Here is a 21,674-nt window from a genome sequence, read left to right on the forward strand (position 1 = left end):
CCTATGTTTCTTTGTAAAATGAAAAATATAATGGTTAATTGTTGCCCTCTGTCTCTTTCTACTATTTATCTGGGCCTGTTGTCTAAGTAAAAGTGGGTTGAAGGACTTCATGCTTTCAGCTGCACAGCCCAAAGGACTAACAAATATTTTATCAGATCTGGTACTAATTCTCTGATAGAATACAGAAGCATTCTTGAATTTAACAAGACACAACTCTGTGAAAGTTCAAGCTGTTTTTTTTAACATGAGTTGGCAAAATCTGCCCATCCTAAGTATTTGCCTAGAGTCAGAAAGTGGCATTCTTAGCATTTAAAAGAAAAGCGTTTAAAAGCATCTAAAAGAAAGTGAATTGAGGTTGACATGGATCAAGAAGGCAGCAACACCAAAGTAATAACACTGAGAACAAATTTACTCTTGTAGGTTGTGGTGTTGTTTGTGGACAAACTGGACAGCACTCTCCAAAGGGAATCTCTGGGTTGGGACAGTCCAGCTCCTGGTCATCACAGATGATGTCATCACAGAGAACAGATCCTGAGTCGCACACACAGATTTGGCATGGCTCTGGCTTCCAAACATCCCTGTCAGCGTAAACCTGCCCAAGATGGGTACATCCTATGACTGGAAAGAAAGACAAAATAGCATTCAATATTATTTCAAAGGTATTTTCCAAATCAAAGATGAATAAGATGAGAGTTGTTAGGTAGTCTCATTTGTTTTCTACTGTAATATAGTCTATGGGTATGAAGTACAAGGCTAAATACTTCTTTTCAGACACTGGGAGGATCTGTTACAGTAATTGCAGAGTCTGCTCTGAATCTATAAATAGACATCAACGGAAACCTCCTGGAGCTGATCCAAAGCCCAATTAAATCTTTGATAATCTTCTGCCTCAAGTAATTTTAGTGTGAGACTGTGTAACTGTGTAATTAGCAATTGAATTCTCTGCTGCAGCTAAAAAGCAAACGTGCCAATTCTTTCAGACAAGTGTGTCATTGGCCCCCGTGCGCCAACACGAGCACTTACACACGGATGTGGAATCAGCCATCTGCCCAGCATGAACCCTTGTTGCTAGCATCTTGCATGAATAGCTAGCACCAAGTGTTTTCAAAGTGTTTTTCGAAAGCCAGCGTATGCGATAGATCTAAAAGAATGTTCACATCAATTGCCCAAATGGCTTGCAATTATTGTATCATCTGGCCTGCTCCAATGTTACAAGTGTCTGTATTTTCAGAAAAAAACATCGTTCATCTGTATATTCATGACTTTGTGAATTCCTTCCAACAGCTATTCTACTGATAAAATGTGTTGTAAATAATGAAACTGAAGAGACTGATGAAAACCAGCTTCAAACTTTACATTTTGGGTTTGTATTTTTAGAGAAACAAAATCCAGAAAACCTGATCATTTAAGAAACCATTATGAAAATAACACTACGAAGTTAGACAAGCTCCTTGTAAGTTTTGTAGAACTATTAGAAATCCCAGATTACACATATGAGTATCAGTGAACTTTCTGAATAATGGAATAAGATATTTTCCATGAATAATTCAAAATAATTCAGTTTACAGACACAAAATTCTGGGGGAAGAGCTATTTAGGTACCTGCATAGTCCTTGAAACTTTAATATCAGAGTAAGTTACCTACTACACATCACCCTTGAAAAAAGGAAAAAAAAAAAAAAAAAAAAAAAAGCCAAAAGATGTACTTCAAAGCTCTGACATTAAAATTACCACTGACTCCAGACAGACAATTCTGAATGCCATCACATTGTTGCAATGGTCATAATTACACAGTACGAGACTGAGTCAAACTTACAGTGCAGTCCATTCCTACAGGTTATTCTTTTCTCACATGCAATGACTTTCATCTCTGCTTTTTCTCTTTTCTACTACTGTGTTACCACCCTGGTCACTTTTTTCCTCTTTCCATTCTTCGTTTTTCTATGTTGTGGGTATCTGTCTCCATACCCACACCCCCATGTCTTTGGCATGGTGCAGACTTGGACACGTTTCCTCTCTTCTCATGCTGCTTCTGCCTCAGTTCCTTTTTTCTCTATTTGGTTTCATCTTTCATATAACACGTAACTTCCCTCTTCATCTTCCCTGAATCCTCTTGTCTTTTGTACCTGAACAGCTCACCTTCTTTATTGCCATTTACTCAGCTGAGCTTAGTTTTTCATTCTCTGCTCCCTTCCCAGTGCCTCGCTTGCTCATCTGCTTCTCCTTGTCCGTATTAACCTGACTTTTCCTTCTGGGTCACCCGTGACTTTCATCACCTCCTGGCAGGAGCTCTGTAAGGGTGATGGGCAACACAGCCAAGGCTTCTTGGCTCACTGAGTGGAGAACCAGAGCGGGGATCTCAGAACAGGGCACTGCATGGCACAGGAGGTTTCTTTCCCTAGTTTCAACCCCACTACAGGCTTTCTGCATACACCAACTTGTGTTATTTCTGCGCTTCAATTACAAAAGAAGCAAACAGGAATATGGTGCCTTGTCAAGGCTGACACACTACTTACGGTTAAAGTTGGTTTTTGACCACCAGTTGGATTAGAACAACAAGATGCAAAAAGCTTCAAAAATCCTTTTCAGACATTTTCAAGTCAATGTTTTTTTCTTTGTCCGATATCTGTCTGGGAGCCAGTATTTTACCTTCCTTTGACAACACACACACAAAAAAATCTTAAAAGCTAAACCATTCCAGTGGCATATGAAAACCAATCCTCCTCAGACATTTCCTACCAGTTAGAAATTCACTTTTTCCCTTTTCCTTTGCTTCTCCACCTTTTGGGCCTCATCAGAAAGTTCAGGTCCTGCACAACAGAGGTGGAGAAGTGCTTATTTCCAGGTCAGCATCTTCCTCACACCCGTCGTGACACAGGGTCACGGCCTCAGAGGATGCCGTTTCAAAGGACACTGCCTAATAACCACCACCCCGGGAGAGGATCTAGACATCCTTTCTTAGTCTGCCAAGCCTCATTTAGCTTCTAAAAAATTTGCCTGGTTTCCCAGCTCTCACACTACAGAATCATGTCAGTGGATCCCAGTTAAATAAGCTGATTATCTGCTTAATTAATTGCTGTTTCTGCGAGAATCATTTTCCTTCTTTAACAAACCAGGATTTCACTGTGGGCAGTTACTTAGGAAAAAACCAAACTGTCCAGCCTTGACAAATGTTTCCTGACAAACAAGCAGGCTGACATGTATTTTAAAAATGAGAAGTGCAGCGTTATGAATGAAATCATCTTTACAGTCTCTCCAATGACTCACGAAGAAACCTGAATTTTAAAGTGGCAAAAGCTGAGCAGATCAGTGCACGAGCTGCTCACTGTATACAAGACGACCTCAAAAGCAGTGTCCTGCGGGAGGCAGAATACTACCAAAGCTAGCGGGGAGGTTAGAGCTTGTTATCTGTCTAATAGGAGCTGGTTGGATACACCCAAAAGAGCAGGGGTGGGCATGGATCCACTTCACCCCAGAGCAATGCTCAGCTGTCACTCTGCTTAAGCACTTCCGAGCTCCACAGGTTAAAACATCCTTCTAATTTACAAACCTAACGAGGAAGAGAAAAGATGATTTTTCTTTAGTTTAGGGCAGAACATAGTTTATACATAATTGTTAAATAAAAATACCATGATACAGAGCTAAAAACTTCACAGTGTCACCACGAGCACATGTAATGTACAGTTATATGAATTGCATACACATATTAAAAACAAATACTTTACACACACTTCACTTCTGTGCTCATAAGATGTGTTTGATTATTTTTATTATTCCAGTTTCAGCTCTCGGTATCACCTTCATACTTTCAAATCCTCAATTTTTTTGAAACTATGTGTTTAAGACAGCACGGTTCTTATTCACTAGGAAATTCATATCCAAGAACTTGTATTTCCATGTGTCAATTTTTTCTTCCACCTTACTTCATTTTCATTGATTTGTTTTGTTGTTTTGTTCTTTCCAGTAATGTGATCCTGCTGCCCTACAGCAAAGAGGGCAGCCCAAATGGGGAGCAGAAAACGGCCGTCTTTCCCATATTTTCACTCTGCTGGTTAGAAAAGATTTTTTTTTTCAAGACACCTGCTCTTTCCTGAAGCAAAGACTTTTCTCAGTAACCAATTTTTCACACAGAGAATACTGATCTTTCCATATTTTAGTTAACAATATAGATGAAAATGACACATAAAATGTGTCACGAAATGACTGACATCATTTTACAGTAATAAGGAAATAAAGCAGATGCGTTTTACGAGGTTGTCATTCAGTTATTCTACAGTAGATGGCATCATTTAACAGAAAGAAAAAAGACAAAAAAAATCGAAGACATATGGATATAATGACATTCATATTTGCTTCTGACTTTCTGGACATTGTTAAATGAATTAAGAAATCAGCTTGGAGAGCTGCAATGAAAATCGTTGTGGCCTTTGGCAGAATGAAGGTATTAAATAGGTTTCCAAAGGAAACTTACATCTGGGAAGACTTAGTCTGTTCAACACCCCCTCTGTGCTCAGATGTAGATCTGTGTGTCAGCGTGTTATGACATAATGCATTTTGCATTGCGCATAAAGATTAACCGTTAGCTCCAAAATCCTTTGGAAAGCTGATTTGTGCTAAAGCACTGGCAAATAACATATAGGAATAATAAAGTTATAAAAAAGCTGACTTGACTACATCTAGACTTGGAGTAAAACAGTCACACACATGCCTTAGCCAGGTTTTCTTATTGATTCAAAAATATATATTAGCCTAAGATTCAAAAAAATATTAGAAATAAACGGCGTTCTTCTATGGCAGAGCAAAATCTTCTTCTTCTTCCCCAAGCGCTAAATATGGTGGCTATACAGCCCTTCACTTCTATAGGAGTTATTGTAGTGGTTTGTTGGAAGCTGTGTCAATCTCTGATTCATTGTACAAAGCATTAAAGTTTAATATTTGAAAGCCTGAATATCTCTGCATTTATGCTGTTTACTGAGCATTCACATTTTTAAAGGTTTTGCTGTGAGTAGCATTTCCCTGAGCTGGCCTAAAAAGTGAAGAAAATTTAAAAAGGCAACACTATCTTTGTCATACGCTGGGTTTGAATTATTTCCCATTTTCTAAGCAGATTAGCATCTGTATGTAAGCAGACCAATAGCAAAAGGAAATCACCAACTGTGAAAGGAAAATCACCATTCAATCCCAAAGAACCTCTAAGCGTGGTACATAAAAGAGCCCAAATGTGTACAAGGGAAAACAAGTATGGTGGCTGTAAGCCCGGAGGATGACAGACATCCTATGGGACATAATCCCCGTTCCAGTGAGGTGAATGAGAGTTTGTTATCGAGGGCTATGACCTGAGAAGCTGACCCGTTCTGTAGTTGCTTTTGGCTTTGCATTTGTGCAAGCGCCCTGATCATGACTTTGCTACATTTATATGGCAAAAGGAAAAAATCTCCTAATAGTAACCTCAAAACCCACAGGCTTTTCCACATTGGACAAAGCAAATGTCCAGCTATCGCATTAGTATTAGTAGCAGACTCACATATCCCATTTGCAGAGATGTGACTAAATGCTTAGAAATTCTAGAACATCTTGAACTTGTCTGGTTCTGCCTGAGAGAGGGCAAGAGTCCACGCAGAGGTGACTCACGCTTCTGCAGCGGCCGCTCCGTGGTGGCTTGGGAAGCAAAACTGAGGAGCTTTGATCTGCGAGAATCTCATCACAAACACAATGACTCAAGCAAATGGGTTTTGCTGTTATTTAAAATGAACCTGGTAAAGGCTAAAGCACTGAGCTGAAGGCCACCTTGCCTCTAAGTCTGGATCCAAAGCCTGCTGAAGCCAGGAAGGGTCTCTCTGTTGCTTTTAATGTCCTTCTAATGGTACAAAGCCTGTGCTGCCTTACTCTCACCTAGTTTTGCTCATTTGCTTTACAGCATGGCTACTTCAAAAACAGTTTTTACATTTCTTCTACAGTAAATACATCTATTTATTGTGTATTCCACCACTGTTCTGTACATTGGACAAAGGACAAAGTAGAAAAGAGATATATTGCTCATTTTCAGTGGTGATGCTTTAATTTCCCCCTACGCTGGAGTAGATGCTTTCCATTTACTGAGCAGAAAAGAATGCCACAGCGCCTATCCCAAAGCAAATGGCTCGGGCTCCCTATCTGGTATTATGACGATGTTTAGAAGAAAATCAACCATAGTCATTCTATCCCATGATCAGTAATGGAAACAAATGGACTCTCATAATGAACTAGTTGACTTGCTGAGCCAGAATAGCCTGCTTTGTCTGCAGGTTTCTCTGTCACGTAGGAGCTGGGTACTCAAAAAGTCTGAAATAATGTCTCACAGAAATAATGTTTCACAGAACTCTGGAAAAGAGGTGGAAATACAAGAAATAGCTTAACAAGATTTTTTTTTTTTCTTTCCAACTACAAGATCTACAGACATTCTCTCAACTGGAATTGTCTTAAACCAACCAGCTAATTGATTGAATCCATTTCACATGGTGCATGAACACATAAGGGCCAATTCGGGTGTACCTACCTATTAGGATGTTTTCAGATTTAATGGTACTCGTGTTCTATTTTGTAACGCCTGTCCACCATGTGGATGGATACCAGGAATGAAACCTCAATTGATAAAACACTTAAATGCAGGCTGTGAAAAATCAGAGCAGGTCCATCTTAAAAATGCTTTCCTCCTCCATGTCCTGTAGGAGCAATAACTGCTATTGGGTGGAATGGAAAAAGAATATGAATGAATTGTTCACAGATTTCCCAAGTTTCACACCAAAAAGGACAGCTACATCCTGTGCTTTCAGACTGAAACCAATGCTTTCCTACTTCTAGGGACGCTTGCCTGCCAAACAAGCTGGCGTTTGAACAGTTCTGCCACTGTGCCAGTCCCAAACGTTTTCCTCTTTACTCAGATGCAGAGCAAGAAAGAGAAATGCCGGGTAACCGTAATGCTGTACTTGTCTGTCAGAGGTATTGCGGAAAGGAGACATGCACTGTCTCACTGGCAATGTATAGCAGCGGCTGGATTCTTAGGCAAAGGCTCAGTCTGTCATGTAGCCAAACTGTCCTTGCTCTGGGACCCACCCAATCTGTCTTTCAGATTACAAAATGGAAAAAAAAAAAAAAAATCAACCCAGGCCTGCACTGGTACAAACAAGTATTTGCATTTTAAACAAATCGTAGCTTGTTCCCTTCATTTGTCTTTATAAGCTCCAAATGCTGAAACCTTTCTGCAGCTTTTACATTTTAGAAATATCAGGATTAAAAAAGATCCATATGGCATATTTGCTACCAAGTAAAACACAAAATGCCTCTGTTTTCCTTACATCTTATTAGCCTTTTCCTAATCTTTCAAAGCGTCATTCATGTTAAGAACTCTTATTTTTCCTCCTTTTATCTTTAGAGGCCTCTTGTTCTTCTCAAAGGTAACATGGTCTAAAGCAGCTGAATCTCTGTCACATTGTTCTGCCTCAACGTCAATGTTTCACAACTGGCTCTATTCAGGCACATATGTTGACATCCTTGAAAGCTGTTCTTCATGCAACTTCTAAAGGTCACCCTGCGACATAAGTCTTGCTCTGAAATAGGGACCAGCAACAGCCCATCAGCGATACTGTTACACAACAGCCCCACTGGCTTCAGCTGGTGTCTGGCTGAAAAAAGAGTTTTCTTGTTGCAGAACTGCTAATAGGAAAACAAAGGGCAAGGAGGGTTTTTTCATTTGTTTACTGGTGGGGGTTGTTTTGGCAGAACTGTCATTTCCATCTGAGTCATACTAGAGGCAAGACAGAGCAGCCTGCTACGTATCTATCGCCTTGCTGCTTTTTGGGGGGTTGCCCAGAGTATTGTCATAGCTGCTCCTGAACTTATAAATGTCATTTTGAGGAACACATCCGATGGATGCAAGAGATAGTTCCAGTCCTTTTGTTTTTAACTATTTATTCCTCGACAATGTCATGGCCTAAATTGTTCTTTGTAAGGGAGGAAGATATTCCTGAATGACCATCTGTATTGAGATGTTATTCTAAGATTTTGTCTCCGAAGTCCTCTCTCGACAGGTTGACTCTGTAGCTCAAACTGTTATATTTAAACTTCTGCCCTTTTAGTCAAGATAGACCTCTTTTGCTATAATCTGCAGAATGCGTATCATTCATTCCTGATTAAGGGTAAAACACTGCCTGATCAGAACCTTTCTTGATTTTACTGGGTTTAGTATTAGACCTAAAAACCACCAACTACTAATTATTTTGGCGGGAACTGAGGGTCATCTGTGCCTGACAGATCAAGCCTTTTAATAAAGGTAACCATTTGCATTAGAGTAGGACATGCAGTAAGAAAGAATTTAATCTTAATTCAATGCATTCAATACCTTTTAGAGGGACCATTGCATAATTTTCCAGTCACTCTTCCAAGTATTGGTAAAATGCCTATGAGATTTTTCCATCCCCTCTGTTCTTACATTACAATATTTTTTGGCACATCACCTTTCGTGCCATTTGGTGTCACTCTAAAAATAAGCAGCAGGCTGCAATCACTTTATTTGTGGCTATTTACTTTTAGCGCTGGCATAAATTCTCACTACTCTGCAGTAATCTGATTTTAATGTGCTTCTTGTCTTTAGAGCGAATGATGCCAAATGGCAGAAAGACTTGTGTCTTAAACCAAACAGAGACTGACATAAATTCGAGGTTTGATGGGATTACTGATGATTTTATGAATTTATTAGTTTCTTTAAACATACGTCCTTGGGCAATCAATGAAGACTTCTACAGTCAGAGTCGAAGCATCAAGACAATCTTAACCTGAACACTTCCAATTCTATCCAGAAGCTGGCCTAACATATTTCTAAAGAAAAGCAATAGCCTCATGCTCCAATTATTAGGATCAATTGAGTGGAAAAAAATACCAAAACCCAGCACATTTTGTCAGAACTTTCAAAAATACCCCAAACAAACCACCCCCAAGGTTTATCTTAAAGACATACTTCTGTATTTCTGATTTTAGCCAGGACCAGGAATAGTTTATAACAGAGGAGTGTTCTTTGCAACGGTTCTTGCAGTAGGTCTGTCCTGGCAAGAATAAAGAAAAAACTACAAAACTCATGGTATACTAGCAGGTTTCCCCGACTGTACAACTGCTCTGACAGATCCAAAGTATCATGAAATCGAGTTTCAGTTTCTGAGCTGCTAAGTGAAAGGGAACCACTGGAAACTGATAATTGTTACAGCCTGCTCTACATAGCACCTCCTGCAAAACACTGAACTACTTAATTGAAGATACTTGAAGCTTCTCACAAGATAAAACCCAAAAGCCAGGGGTGGGGGTGGAGGGGAAAGTATGATTTTTGTTTTTCATCGCATGACTTTGTAATTAAAACAATTTTTATCAGTTGATTAAGGTTTCAAGTGGGACACGATCTTTGCTTTCCCCTTAGCTCAGCGAGAGGGCTAACAATTTTATGCAATGCTGTTTCTGTGGTTTGCCTTGGAAGAGATCAGCTTGATTCAATGCTTCTCTCCTGAGACAGAAACAGATGGGAAATGTTACAATGCAGTATAGTACATATGGTAACATCATTTATATTTTCAGATACATTGGACAAAGTCAGCCCCAATATAACTCCATGGCCATAGTGAATTTACATCAGAGATGAGTAAAGCAGCAGGGGGTCAGATTCTACACTAACATAACTCCCTGCACAATTTTATTGATTTCCCTGTAATTTCAGAAGTTGGACGTAAACAAAGAGTTTGCTGCTTTTATTTCATATCGCTGTGATGGATTAAAGAGCTCTGGCGTATTGTCTAAAGAAAAGAATCTTATCTTTGGCTGCCAATAAATTAAAGATATTTGTAATTCAGCAGATTGGGGGCGAGGGGAGGGGGGATTCTGAACGCATAGAGCATCACTAGCCTAGTTTCATCTGCAAAACACTTTGTATTCATTCACTCCTTGTTCCAGTTTGTGCTAATTCACCCCACATCCATTTTGGACAGTTTGTTGGATACAGATGGCAGTATTTGAAATTCTTCTTAATCTGCCTCACAGAGGATATTAAATGGCTATTTGTACACTGGATACAACGTTCTTATTGTCAACTCCCTAAGGCTACTAAAGTGAGTATTGTGAGGGTTTTCTCAGGGTACCAAAGACAACTTTCTTAATTTTGGAGCCACTTTCAAGTATCAAGTCCTATGTCATGTTTCAAGCATGAAGACCTTAGAATCTTCCTAACTAATGCCCTCATCAGGTGAAGGTCCACACTTTTGGCGTGGTGAAGAGCCCACAAGCACAGAGCTGATGTTTCATTAATATCAGGGGTCAGCAGCATTGCTACTGAAGCGGCTGCCTGAAGCCTGGCACACGTGTAGCTCTCCCTGCTCTGTGCAGGCTGAGGATAAACAGTGCCGCATGGCAGGGAGGGATGGACCCTCTGCAGCAGACAAGCCAGATCCGCCGGAATTTATCTGTCCCAGTCCTTAAAAGGTGTGAGTGGAAAAGCCTGGGCCAGAGATAAATGAAGAGGCTGTTCTTTTTTTTTTTTTTTTTTTTTTTTTCCCCTGATTCTTCACTAAAAGAAGTTTACAATTCCCTTTCTCTCCTCAGCTGCTCTAACAGGAAAAGAATCTGTTGGACTTCAACGCCTCTCTTCTTTCTTTTCTCTCCCCCCCCTCCCCCGCCCCATTTCTGCTGTTCTGCTCATACAAAAAAGAGGGATCTACAAAGAGGACCACCCTGCCAATGACCAGGCCTACAATATTGTGCAAAGAATCTTCGAAATGTCTGAGCAGAATTCAATTACTCTTTTCAAAGATTTGCAATTCCCACTACACAGCCTATTGTTTGCTTTCACTAGGACATTCTTCTCTTAAACAGCTGGCACAGGATGACTACTGCTCTGTAGGGAAACAAGCAAACACCATACTGTAGATTTAAAGCCAAAGACAGGAAAAAAACATATTTTTTTTTAAAAGAGCCTCTCATGAACATAGAAGTGTTTTCCAAGACAATATTAATTCTATTTTCACTGCTTACAGCTGAAGGAAAGCATGGGGGATGTAGTTCATTCTCCTTTGATGCTCAGCATGGCTATTACACTGAACATCAAAGGAACAGTGAGCAATGCTTCCCATATTATCCTTTAGCTGTGCTCGGGTGAGCAATTGCTTCTCTCGTGTCTGTTTGAAAAAGAAGCTGCAATTTTACTCTTGCCTCTTTTCCTAAAAGAAAATGGAAAGAATGAAAAGAGAAGCAGCAGCACAAAGGGAAAGAACAGAGGAACATAGAAGTTTGCAGCAGACAGCCTGCTAGTGCACCAACTGGTCACTGGGTGTGAACTGTGGGGAATTTCAGTGGGAACTAATTATGTCCAGAAGTTTTCCAAGAGCTGCCAGTGCTGAACTGCTGTGGGAAGTAGTTTCCAGGCGCAGTTCAGCCTTTCACAGCTACTGCTGTGAATATAGACAGGATGTTCCTGTGATTCTTCTGCCCTGTGCAATGCTAGGGCTGGGAATAAAGTGGGGCCTGAAGCCACCATAGCAGCCGACAGAAGTTTTGCACATGGAAGGAAATATTTTGCTGCCTGGCAGGAAAGCAGAGGTGCCTGTGCCACCCTCCAGGGTGGGATGCACAGTGACTGAAAGAGACAAACCAGTCACAGAAAGGGACAGGTTTCCTGTGGCTGCGGACAGCTTTGTATTACCCTGAAGGCCGTTCTGGTACAAACTCAACCAAAGCCTTAAATCTACAAGTCTTGTCCCCCATTTCTTGAAAGTCATTTGAGTGCCCCTTTAGCTACAAGAAAAAAATCTAGGCTTTCAAAATAAAGGAAAACATTCACCCTTAAAATATGTATCTTTTCATTATCATCACATTCTTCCTGTTCAATGTCCCCCCGCAAGTTGTTTCCTCCCTGGCAGCCACCTCTTCACAGGGTACTTGTGTGAATCAAAGCAAGACAAGAAATGTGCAGGCGTTGTTAAAGGAGGTACCGTTTTCATTCTCATTCTTATAGTTCATGTTTAAATGAAGGGTTTGACGTAAATGAGGGAAAATGGAAGTAGTCTTTTAGCTAATCTGAAAGGCATCTCCTCTGCTAAACTAAACAAAGCCAGAAGTCCCAGAGCTGAATTTTATCCAAACTACAGGCAACAAGCGGTTGTTGTTGGAGGGGGTTATATCATGTTTTCCATTGTCATTTTGACATGAAACAGGCAGAGGCTTCCACTTCGCAAACTTGGAGACAAGAAGATTGGCTCTGAAGTCAAAATAAATAAATTAAAGCAGTGTTTGGAAGAACGTTAGGTTTTCTCAAAGCAAAATGGAGAGAACCTTTCCTACGAAACACAAGATGAGAAAAAATAACGACTGCTTGAAAATATAAATGGAAAATATAATCTGCTGTGCCTCTGTGTATAAGATGTATTGCTCTACAGTTAATGACAGTTCATTCTGCCTTGCACCCTTTCAGCATTTAAGATAGGATAAGCACACCTCTCCATCTCTCCATCTGTTATGCTTACAGAAAAGATTTTCTGACTCCTGTAAGACATAATTTTTTACTCTCTGTGGAAATTGTAAATTCATTAGCCACAGCCTAAAGCAATGTAAGTGTTAATCTTTGAAATGGTTATACAGTCTCAAAGCAATGTGAGAAATATTAATGGCGTGGTCCATACACATAAATATGGAAACCTATTTCTCTGAAAAGCAAAGGGTCTGACTGTGCTAAATGGAGAAAGATCAGGAAATTATGTGGGAGTTCTTTATAGATTTTTCCAGGGACAAAGCACTGCTTGTCAGAGATGCTGTAGAAAGGACAGAAAGTAAAGCTTCACAATCCCTATGCATGGAAAGATTCAATGGAAGCAAGAGAATCCATGGAGGAGTAGCTGTCCTGCAGTAGTCGCTAAGTCAGAGTGCTGTATCTAGCAGCAGCATGGCCATGGAGAGCCAAGTGGAGTGAGTTACCACACAGCATCTCTGCAACAGAGGTAACATCACCTCGAGCAGCGCAGCCCCAAACAGCCTTCTCTCCAGGAGGAATCCACTGGATCCCCTGGACTTGAGATGGGCAGCATGCTGAGGGCCAGGGGCTGCAGCACTCTTCTGTACCTACCCACACTACCCTCAACACCTTGAGCTGAAGGTATAGAAGCAAAATAACACTTCTTGTGCCGCTCCTGGAGCAGGAATCACGTCTGTGCCCAGTTCTCCTTCTGTACATGGTGTATTATCACAGATGTGTCAAAGGAGGGGTAGGCTGGCGAAGTATTGCAGCAGGCAAGATGATGACACTAAATTTTTTGTTCCATTTTGGGTTGAAGGTTATTTGTCATCTGCCAAAACCCAAAATCTGGATGCCTCAAAGCTGTAGACATACAGATGGTGGGTACTGAACTCTAAACCATGTTGAAGTTGTGCAATCTACAATTTGCCAAGCTACCACAAGGAGAATAAGCCAATAGTCATCATGTTGAGTCAGAAAAGATTCTATAATACCCTTTTCAAGTCTAAGTTTTATTTCCCTGGGTGATAATATATTGAATTTTGCTCCACCACAAGACATTTCTGCAATGATGTGGGAATCTAATCCAGCTAGTTTAGGACCAACACCCCACCCCCCCACCCCCACCCCCCATTTTCTTAATACCATATCTTTTGCCTGGTTTCTTAAACAAGAATGACTAAAGGACAGCATAATCTGGAGTATTAATGGGCATAACCATTGCGCTAATTTCCAATTCTGTGGGTTTTGACGGACTATTACTTCAAATCAACAAATTAAAACTGGCAACTGTTACAGCAGCTGTGGCTTGTGCTCTTCTCCAGACTACTAACCTACCACAAAAACATCAAGAGCATTACAGTTTTCATGGTGCCCGCCAGCCTGGGAAAGCACGCTTTGTTATTGTTTCCCCCTACTGGTAGGCTGAACCTTTCAACTCTGAAATCTAAAATGCTAAATGACAGGCTGCATCATTTCCGTCACTGACCTACAGCATACTTTCCCAATTATGAAGCCAGGTATATCCCATTTTCTGCACTTTTCTGATCAGGAAAAAGTTCAAACAATAATAGTACATATCTGGGACTACAACTAATAGGTCAGTCCTGTTTATCAGCCACTCTGGGAAACAAAAAAAAGAGATAGTAAGTCGCTCCTTCCTTTCTCTTGAATAACATTAATTAAAGCTAACACCCAGATTTTGCAAGGGACACCTGGCTACCTATTTCAAACCTCAAAACTTTGGCAGAAGCTGGAAGAGGAAATAGGATCTGTTTGTAATCTGCAGCAGTAAGAGGGGAGAAAATGTAATGACTCTGACCGAGGCATCAACAGCGATATTCATGCCAGGGACAACACCCTTCTACCTCTGCCTCTTCCCTCGTAATAAAGCGGTGCACGTTTCCAACTCCACCTCCTCTTTTAAAAAAATCTGTCTACATAGATTTGGTCTCAAATCAAAAACAAATCTGGAAAATAATGAAAGGGATATATAATGGTCTCATTTTCCTAAGGCTAATATCTTCCAGGGATGTGTGATCTAAAATGTGTTTATGAAATTTGTCGTATTTCCAAGAACATATATATAATGCTTAGAGGGGGGTGGATTCCCCAGGCTTTCATTTAGCATGATTTTTCCAGACCAGAAAGGAATGTTTCAATTTTCCTAAGTACAACCTTGCCTGCCGTGTGCATTGTAAAAAGCAGTTAGGAAAAATGGAAGAGCAGCATTAGAGCCCTGCTCTTTCATACCTTCACAGAGTCCAGGTTACTTATGATGGTGTAATTATCTTTTGGCACACAGACATACATCATCTGGTTTTACCTTTAACATTCTGGAGGGGCACTTTTCTGTGTTACCAAAGCCTCTGAGGAAAGATAGTTGCGAGTGTCATTAGCAGTACCATTAAATTAGCTAATTTATCAACAAGAATGCAATATGTGCAATGTTGCATACAGGTAAGTGCTAAAAATGTCAAGTCCGGCAGTTTCACAGATACACTGCGACTGTGCAGCACCCATCTACTTCATTACCTGTCTAACCCTTTCTGATTAATGAAAGAAGAAAGCAAAATGGTTAAAAAAATCTGTTGGTAAGTTTTCCTAAAATATCATCCTAAAATCATTCCTAAAATATCATAAAAACCCCATCAACCCTTCTTTTCTGGGGCATCAGAAGTGGGCGCTCAGCAGAAGTTCTTTGCACGCTGCCTTCTGAAACCTACAGATAGCAGTTATATTTCATTTTAAAACTTCTGTTTGCTAAAGAAAGCAATATGAAAGGCCAGGAAGTCTTCTCAGAGATATTTTAGGATTCAGTCATTACCTTAGAAATGAGCTTCCTGAACAAACATCCAATATAATACTTACACTGCAAGGAAAACACTACATTACATTAGAACAAAAAAATATTCTGAATAATAGTAATGAAAGGTTTCTGGCTCTGCTCTTACACTGCTTTTAGAGCTGTAGACTTTTTCTGATGACCTCAGTGAGGTTCCTCAAGGACTATGGGGTGTATGTAGGAGAAGTGTCAAGTTCCAGGTGACTGAGACATCCCTTAACCCTCTTAGATGCAGCTGACACAGGCCCAAATCCATCTGACCTCCCTTTTGGCACCAAAGGCCGCATAGCTGTGCACGTGCTTCCTTTGTAGTCAGTGGAAATTGCCAAATACCTCCGGTCTGTCCAGCTAAAATTTATTCTGTCTTCTGGAAGTAGCTGTCTTGACTGACTGTACAAACTCAAGATAAATGGGATGAATGCAGGCTGTAAGGCTAGCAAATGCTTGCACGAATCCTGCTGGCTTGGGTAGTGGATAGATTTCTTTCCTAAAGCAGCATTCCAAGTTCTTACACTTTTGGGTAGTTTAATATGCACTTAATATACGTTGCTGGAATCTGAATCATCTGTCATGTCTGAAGCACCAGCTTCATGTCATGTCACCCACCTGGAGGCATTTTATCTTGAGCATGGTCAGAGCTTGCAAATGCTTCACACTACCTTGGCACACATCAGGAGACCTGAACTGCATCAAGGTGATTTCATTTGCAGTCTAAAAGCATCCTAGTGGGCTACCAGGACATGCAGCTTTTGTTTATGGAAGTCACAGAAAATTCCTTGTTCCACAATATCCAGATCCCAAGCTTTTGCAGAGGTTCACCCTGAGGCTGTATTCAAATCTCCATTCCTAGCTATTACAGCGAGACAAAGAAACATATAGCCCAGAGATACATCTGACTATCCTAAACTTAGTGTATACTGAGCAGTTTCCTTAATATCTTGCCAAGTCTTGTCTCCTGGCAGGCTCTCCCAAGGAAAATTTTATATTGACTTACATTTGATACTAACCATATAAACATTTTTCTTGACAAGAGAGAGCATTTTAGCATGTCTGGAAATTCTCTTTTGAATCGTGGAAAATTTGGTTTCCCAGCCCATTGCCGCCCTGCACATGATTTAGTGATGCTAATAAGCAACTCCTTCAGTTATTATTTTCTGTGAGAAAAGCATATTCAAATGTGTGGAAAGGAACATTCCAAACAGAGGACAGGACTAGATACTTTAAGGGATAACTGGTGTATTATCAGTGTCTCTGTGCAACCTCATCCTTGTAAGTAGTATGGAAGTTAGCCCAGTAATGAAATGTTACCACACAAGAAACAGGAATGTGGCAGAAAAATGAGAATACTCCCTCACACTTCGTTTGTATATTGTTCTTCTACCCAAAAATTACAATTTCTTGAGTCAAATAAGTGTTGCATGTCAGAAACATCTAGGGATATGACCAGAGCGAAGGAAAGAGACCTGGCACTCAGAGGGGATTTGCTTAATGGGAAAAATAAAACTGATTTTAGAAGTATCCTTCTTTTAGAAGGATAAAGACCTCCTTAGTCCTTAACCCTCTGAAGATACATAGATATATATATACACACACACACACACACATAATGCATATTAAATATATGCAATACGAGTATCATTTGATGCTGTAAGCAGACAAAACACAGCATACATTTGGCTCAAAGTCTGTAATATTTTCTTCACTGAAGAATATTGAAGAGAGAGTTTATATATAGGAAGGGCAGAAGCAGAAAAGCTCAGTTCACAGTGTATGACGTTTTTTCTCTACAGAACATCTTCATATGCATTGTGGGGTTGTTTTAAGATACTTTACAAGGCTTAGCCATGCCTGTGCTTGGTGAGGGGGCTGGTATTTGGGCATGCTGCTGTTGCAGATGTAGTTACCTGATTTGCTCACGCACAGAGCCCCCTGAGCTCCAACTGCTCTGCTGCCAGGAGCCTGCTGGTAGATTCACAGCCACCCCTTCAGCAGAGGTGCCTTTCCAGGTACGCTGAGGCAGAGAGGTTTGCCGTGAAATAGCTAAAGTAATCTTTTTTCACGATTTGTATCATACAGAGTAGGGTAGGGTATGGTTTTAAACGCATTTGTCTTTCGTCTCCTGCACTACAGTTTATTTGGCTGCTTCTTTACCAAGTTACTTGTAATGTTATTCATTGCCTCAATGCAGGAATAAATCCATTGCTGATCTTTTATATTTACAAGAAAAGATGTTTTATCTTAAGGAAGGTCTGGTTTACAATGTCTGGCAAGCAGGAACAGAGCACATCCAAAAAAGGTCAGCTGTACTTGTGGAATGTCATCTGTTTAACTTAAATACTCATACCACACTTATCTGCACTCTGTGTTGAGTTATTGTATACAAAGTATTCTTTTTCCCCTCTAAATTCCACATTCACTTGGGTTTTGGTGTTCTTGCTCTCTGTAAACATGCACATACATACTTGCACAGACTCCCAGATACCATCAGCTGCTAATCAGTCTCATGAGGGACCGAAACAGCCTGCAGATGCACAACTCTATTTCAGCTGAGGGAATTAATTTACCCTCCTGCTTTATGTCAAAGTAAAAATCCCATAAGCTGACATATTTTCCTATCTCGTTCTTAAAAAATGTTTCATCCAAACTGATTAGAAATTTCAGGCTGTTTTCCACACGCAAATCGTTTAAACAAACCCCCACGCTGCCAGTGGAAAACACACAAGTACAAAGGAGAACTCCAAATAAAAAAGCTGGAAGCACAGACTTACTGCTTGTGACAAATAACTTCCAGGCAGCACAGAGCTAACAGTTAAAATGTTATTCCAAGAGTCAGAAATAGCTTAAAAACTCTCCCGTGTCTGTAATAGGAAAGCAAGTAAGAACAAGAACAATTGCAGCTAAGGCAGACGGCGCCGTACAGTCCTTTTAACCACAGCAGAAAGCAAAGTGAAGAGAAACCTTTGGGATGGTAATGCAAACTCCTGCAGCTTCCAGCTTCAGCATTGGGTGTCTGACTGCTGAACTACTGAAGGAAAAGTGTTCTGGTGAGATTTGTGACTACGCATTTCTTACAAGCTATTAAAATCATTGGTGAAAATAAAAATAAAATAAAAACATTAAATCATAAGAAGCTTGAATTACTCACCGTCTTGTTGTGCCAAAATAACTGAGGGTTGAAACACGGCAAGAATGAGCAAAGTTACTTTTTGCACAAAGCTCATCATGTCTAAATATTAGACATGAGACTCTCTGTGCAAAAATAAAAAGGGGGGGGGAAGAAAAATCTATTCAAAATAGCAACATCGGTTGTTCCCTGCCCTTCCAGCACCGGGCCATGTACAGAACTCAGCCACAAGCATTCCCCAGCTTTGGCCTTAAATAGGAAAAAAATTGGCTTACTTTACTTTTCCACCCCCTTTACTGAAACATGAGAAGAAGACCCATCCCCTAACAGTAAATGAATGATTAATATTTCTCTTGGCTTTGCAGAAGAATAAAGTCAACTAAACAAGATACACAGCACATCTGGAACTTTTGTGTGCATACAAAATGCATACTGAGACTGTACATGAACAGTTAGTGTGCGCTATATGAGAGAGAGAGAGGCATGTGAAAAAAGAGTCCTGTGGCAAAGTCTCTGTGGTAAAGCATTTTTTCATGGTAATTAGGAGTCAATGGGTACAGCCCCAAGAGGGTTTATAATTCTTAGCGCTCCCTAACAAAGATAAAAGGTAAGTACCTGACATGCCACAGACTGAAAGAATCCCAGAAGTGGAGGAGCAAACCTGGGTAATTCTGCTGATGGGTAATCAAAGTTAATGAAAAGGAGGTCTGAACATTGCAATGCTTCTGTTCCAGTGCTTTTCTCACCATCTCTGCCTCATGCCATGATTTTATGTGACCTGGGGAGAAAGCAAACATTTAATAAAATTATGAAGAAAACAAGATCTCAAATCAGAAGCACCAATCTCCCAACTAAAACTTTTCAAATAATTGTTTGACGCTGTCATTGCAACATTTGAAAGGAATGCAGAACAAGTACTACCTTTTTCTTTACTGTTCGCACCTCAAACAAGAAAGTATAATGGACAAAAAAAAAAAAAAATCTGGAGATTGCTAATCCCTTTTAAGCCTAGTTCTTTCTTTATTCCCTGCAAAACTTTACCAAGAATAGGATCAGAACACACAAACTTATTTCCCAAGTATAATGGCTTAACAGGTTTTGTTACAAACGTAGTTTTGCTGGGAATATGGCTTTAAGTACATGTTTGGGAGACTCCAAAGTGAATGTAGAGAGCTGTGCCAGCGTGCATCTCTGCTAAAACAATGACCAAACTAATTGCTGCTCTCAGTCGATTGATTTGATCCAGATCATTAACTGCAGGAATGCTCATTCATTTGTTCTTAAGTGTTGCTGAGATTACAGTGACCCAGGGAACCGTCCCACCCATCAATAATTCATTAATGTCACGAACTGTCATCCCCAAAAAGGGACCTCTGTATGCATAACAAAATAAGAGCGGTTTGAGGTTACCTTTTAATCTGATAGGTATTGGATCTCATTTCAAAACCTATTTATCTGATATACATTTGTACTTAAACTGGAAAGTCCTTTTCTGCTGGGGTCACCTGAGGTGGAAAAGGTTGAAGTATGAAAAGTATGAAAAGACATTAAATTAATTTGATGCCACTCTCAACATACCCTGAGGTTCTCTTCTATGTCTTACACACTCATAAACTATGAATGGCTTGATACGTTTCCAAGAAATTACACACCACTTTTTTGCATGAATTAAATACCTCCCAGTTTTCCACATTGTCTGTGTTGGGATGGCAGAATTATTTCATGCAGTTTTAGGTTTCCATATCCAGTCTTATACTACTGAACAGGTTATTTGGTTTAGAAACTCCAAGTAGCTACAATGAGCAGACAGATAACCACCTCCTGTTGAGCTACCCCAAAACATAAACCAAAATGCTTCACATTTTTATGCACAGGTCTATAAGGTTTTCTTCTCTTTTGGAGTTATGCTCAGGACATAAATTAGAACCACAATATCTAATAACACCTGGATTGATTTGTTTGATTCTCTTCAATAAAAATGTACAGACCAAGCACTGGATCCAAATCATCGTCAGGTATGGCATAAGAATTAAACTAAACTAACTGTTCAGCCAAATTGCATGCAGATCAGTTTTTTATTGCCACTCTGTTTTCTGTATTAATGCCTACATGTTTGTTACAGTGAGTGTTTAATTTTCGGGAAACTTAATGAATGTTACGTGGTAGTGTTCACATTTAAATAGCCAAGGAAAAATTCAAGAGAAAATTGATCACAGTCTTTGACTTAAAGCCCCTTCCAGATCGAATTATACAATTTTTTCAGACCATTTGACCACAATAAACATTTATCTACATTTCTTAAGTTTATCCTTTCAGAAAAAGAGAACTCTTCCTGTGACTCCATTATTTTCACTAACACTTCCCTTCAAATTTTACAGAAAAACATCTGATTGTTCGAGTAAAATTTCAATTCTAAGAACAGTTCTGGATTGTTCACTTTGGATATTAAACTAGTCTCTAACTAGATTATGAACCCAGGTTTACCCGTGACACATCTCCCATAGGTGTTGGAGTATCAATCTATGTACTTGCATTTGTACAGAAACGAATCCTGAGGTTTCTGTATAGAAGCATAACCAATATCACTTAATGATTGCATCCCATAAAACCCAAAATAACCTATGGACCTTATCTTCCTTGGGGTTTTGCAGTATATTTGCTGTGGTCCAGCAAACAATGAATGGCAATGCTCAGCTACACTGGATTTTGTCATTAGTGTTACCTTCACCTAACAGTGGTTGTAGAATTGATTTTATAATTCTAGCATAAACCCAGGAGGCAACTGCCATTTACCATCCTGAGTCAATTCCTTTTGACTAGGCATTCACCATTTTTGTTTGTTTTAATTACCTGGCCTGAACAGCCTGTGGCACAACTTTCCTTGAACATCTGTGGACATTTCTTGATCAAAGGCTTCCTTTTCATATCCTCTGCACGGAAACAGGCCCCCCAGAAACTCAGCTGTGTTGATTCTTGGGTCTTGCAGGCAGTATTGGAGTATTTAGTAAGTAGCTCTTGGTTAACGCTCACCTTCCTGGGGATATCATGTCTTGGCATCTGGACTAAACAGAAAAAAGGTATTCCTATCAGATTCAGAGAATATTTGCAGGAGGGGGGACACCTGGAACAGTTACTTGTAAAAGTTATTGAACATATTTTTGCTTTACTGCAGATACCACGAAAGATGTGTG

General features: G+C 40.0%; 1 protein-coding gene across 1 annotated transcript in view; it reads right to left on the reverse strand.

The window, feature by feature from the left end:
- The window catches only part of COL3A1 (collagen type III alpha 1 chain), a 52,977-nt gene extending 34,258 nt beyond the window's left edge, over positions 1 to 18,719 (reverse strand). The window contains exons 1-2 of the mRNA XM_055812349.1: positions 18,505 to 18,719; positions 413 to 618 (exon numbers count right to left, since the gene is read on the reverse strand). Coding sequence (XP_055668324.1) covers positions 413 to 618; positions 18,505 to 18,583 — 285 coding nt within the window. The 5' untranslated portion in view covers positions 18,584 to 18,719. The remainder of the gene's footprint in view (positions 1 to 412; positions 619 to 18,504) is intronic.
- Positions 18,720 to 21,674: the final 2,955 nt, after the last annotated feature.

The sequence above is a fragment of the Falco peregrinus genome, chromosome 8 (genome assembly GCF_023634155.1).
Source record: "Falco peregrinus isolate bFalPer1 chromosome 8, bFalPer1.pri, whole genome shotgun sequence".
Lineage (NCBI taxonomy): Eukaryota > Metazoa > Chordata > Aves > Falconiformes > Falconidae > Falco > Falco peregrinus.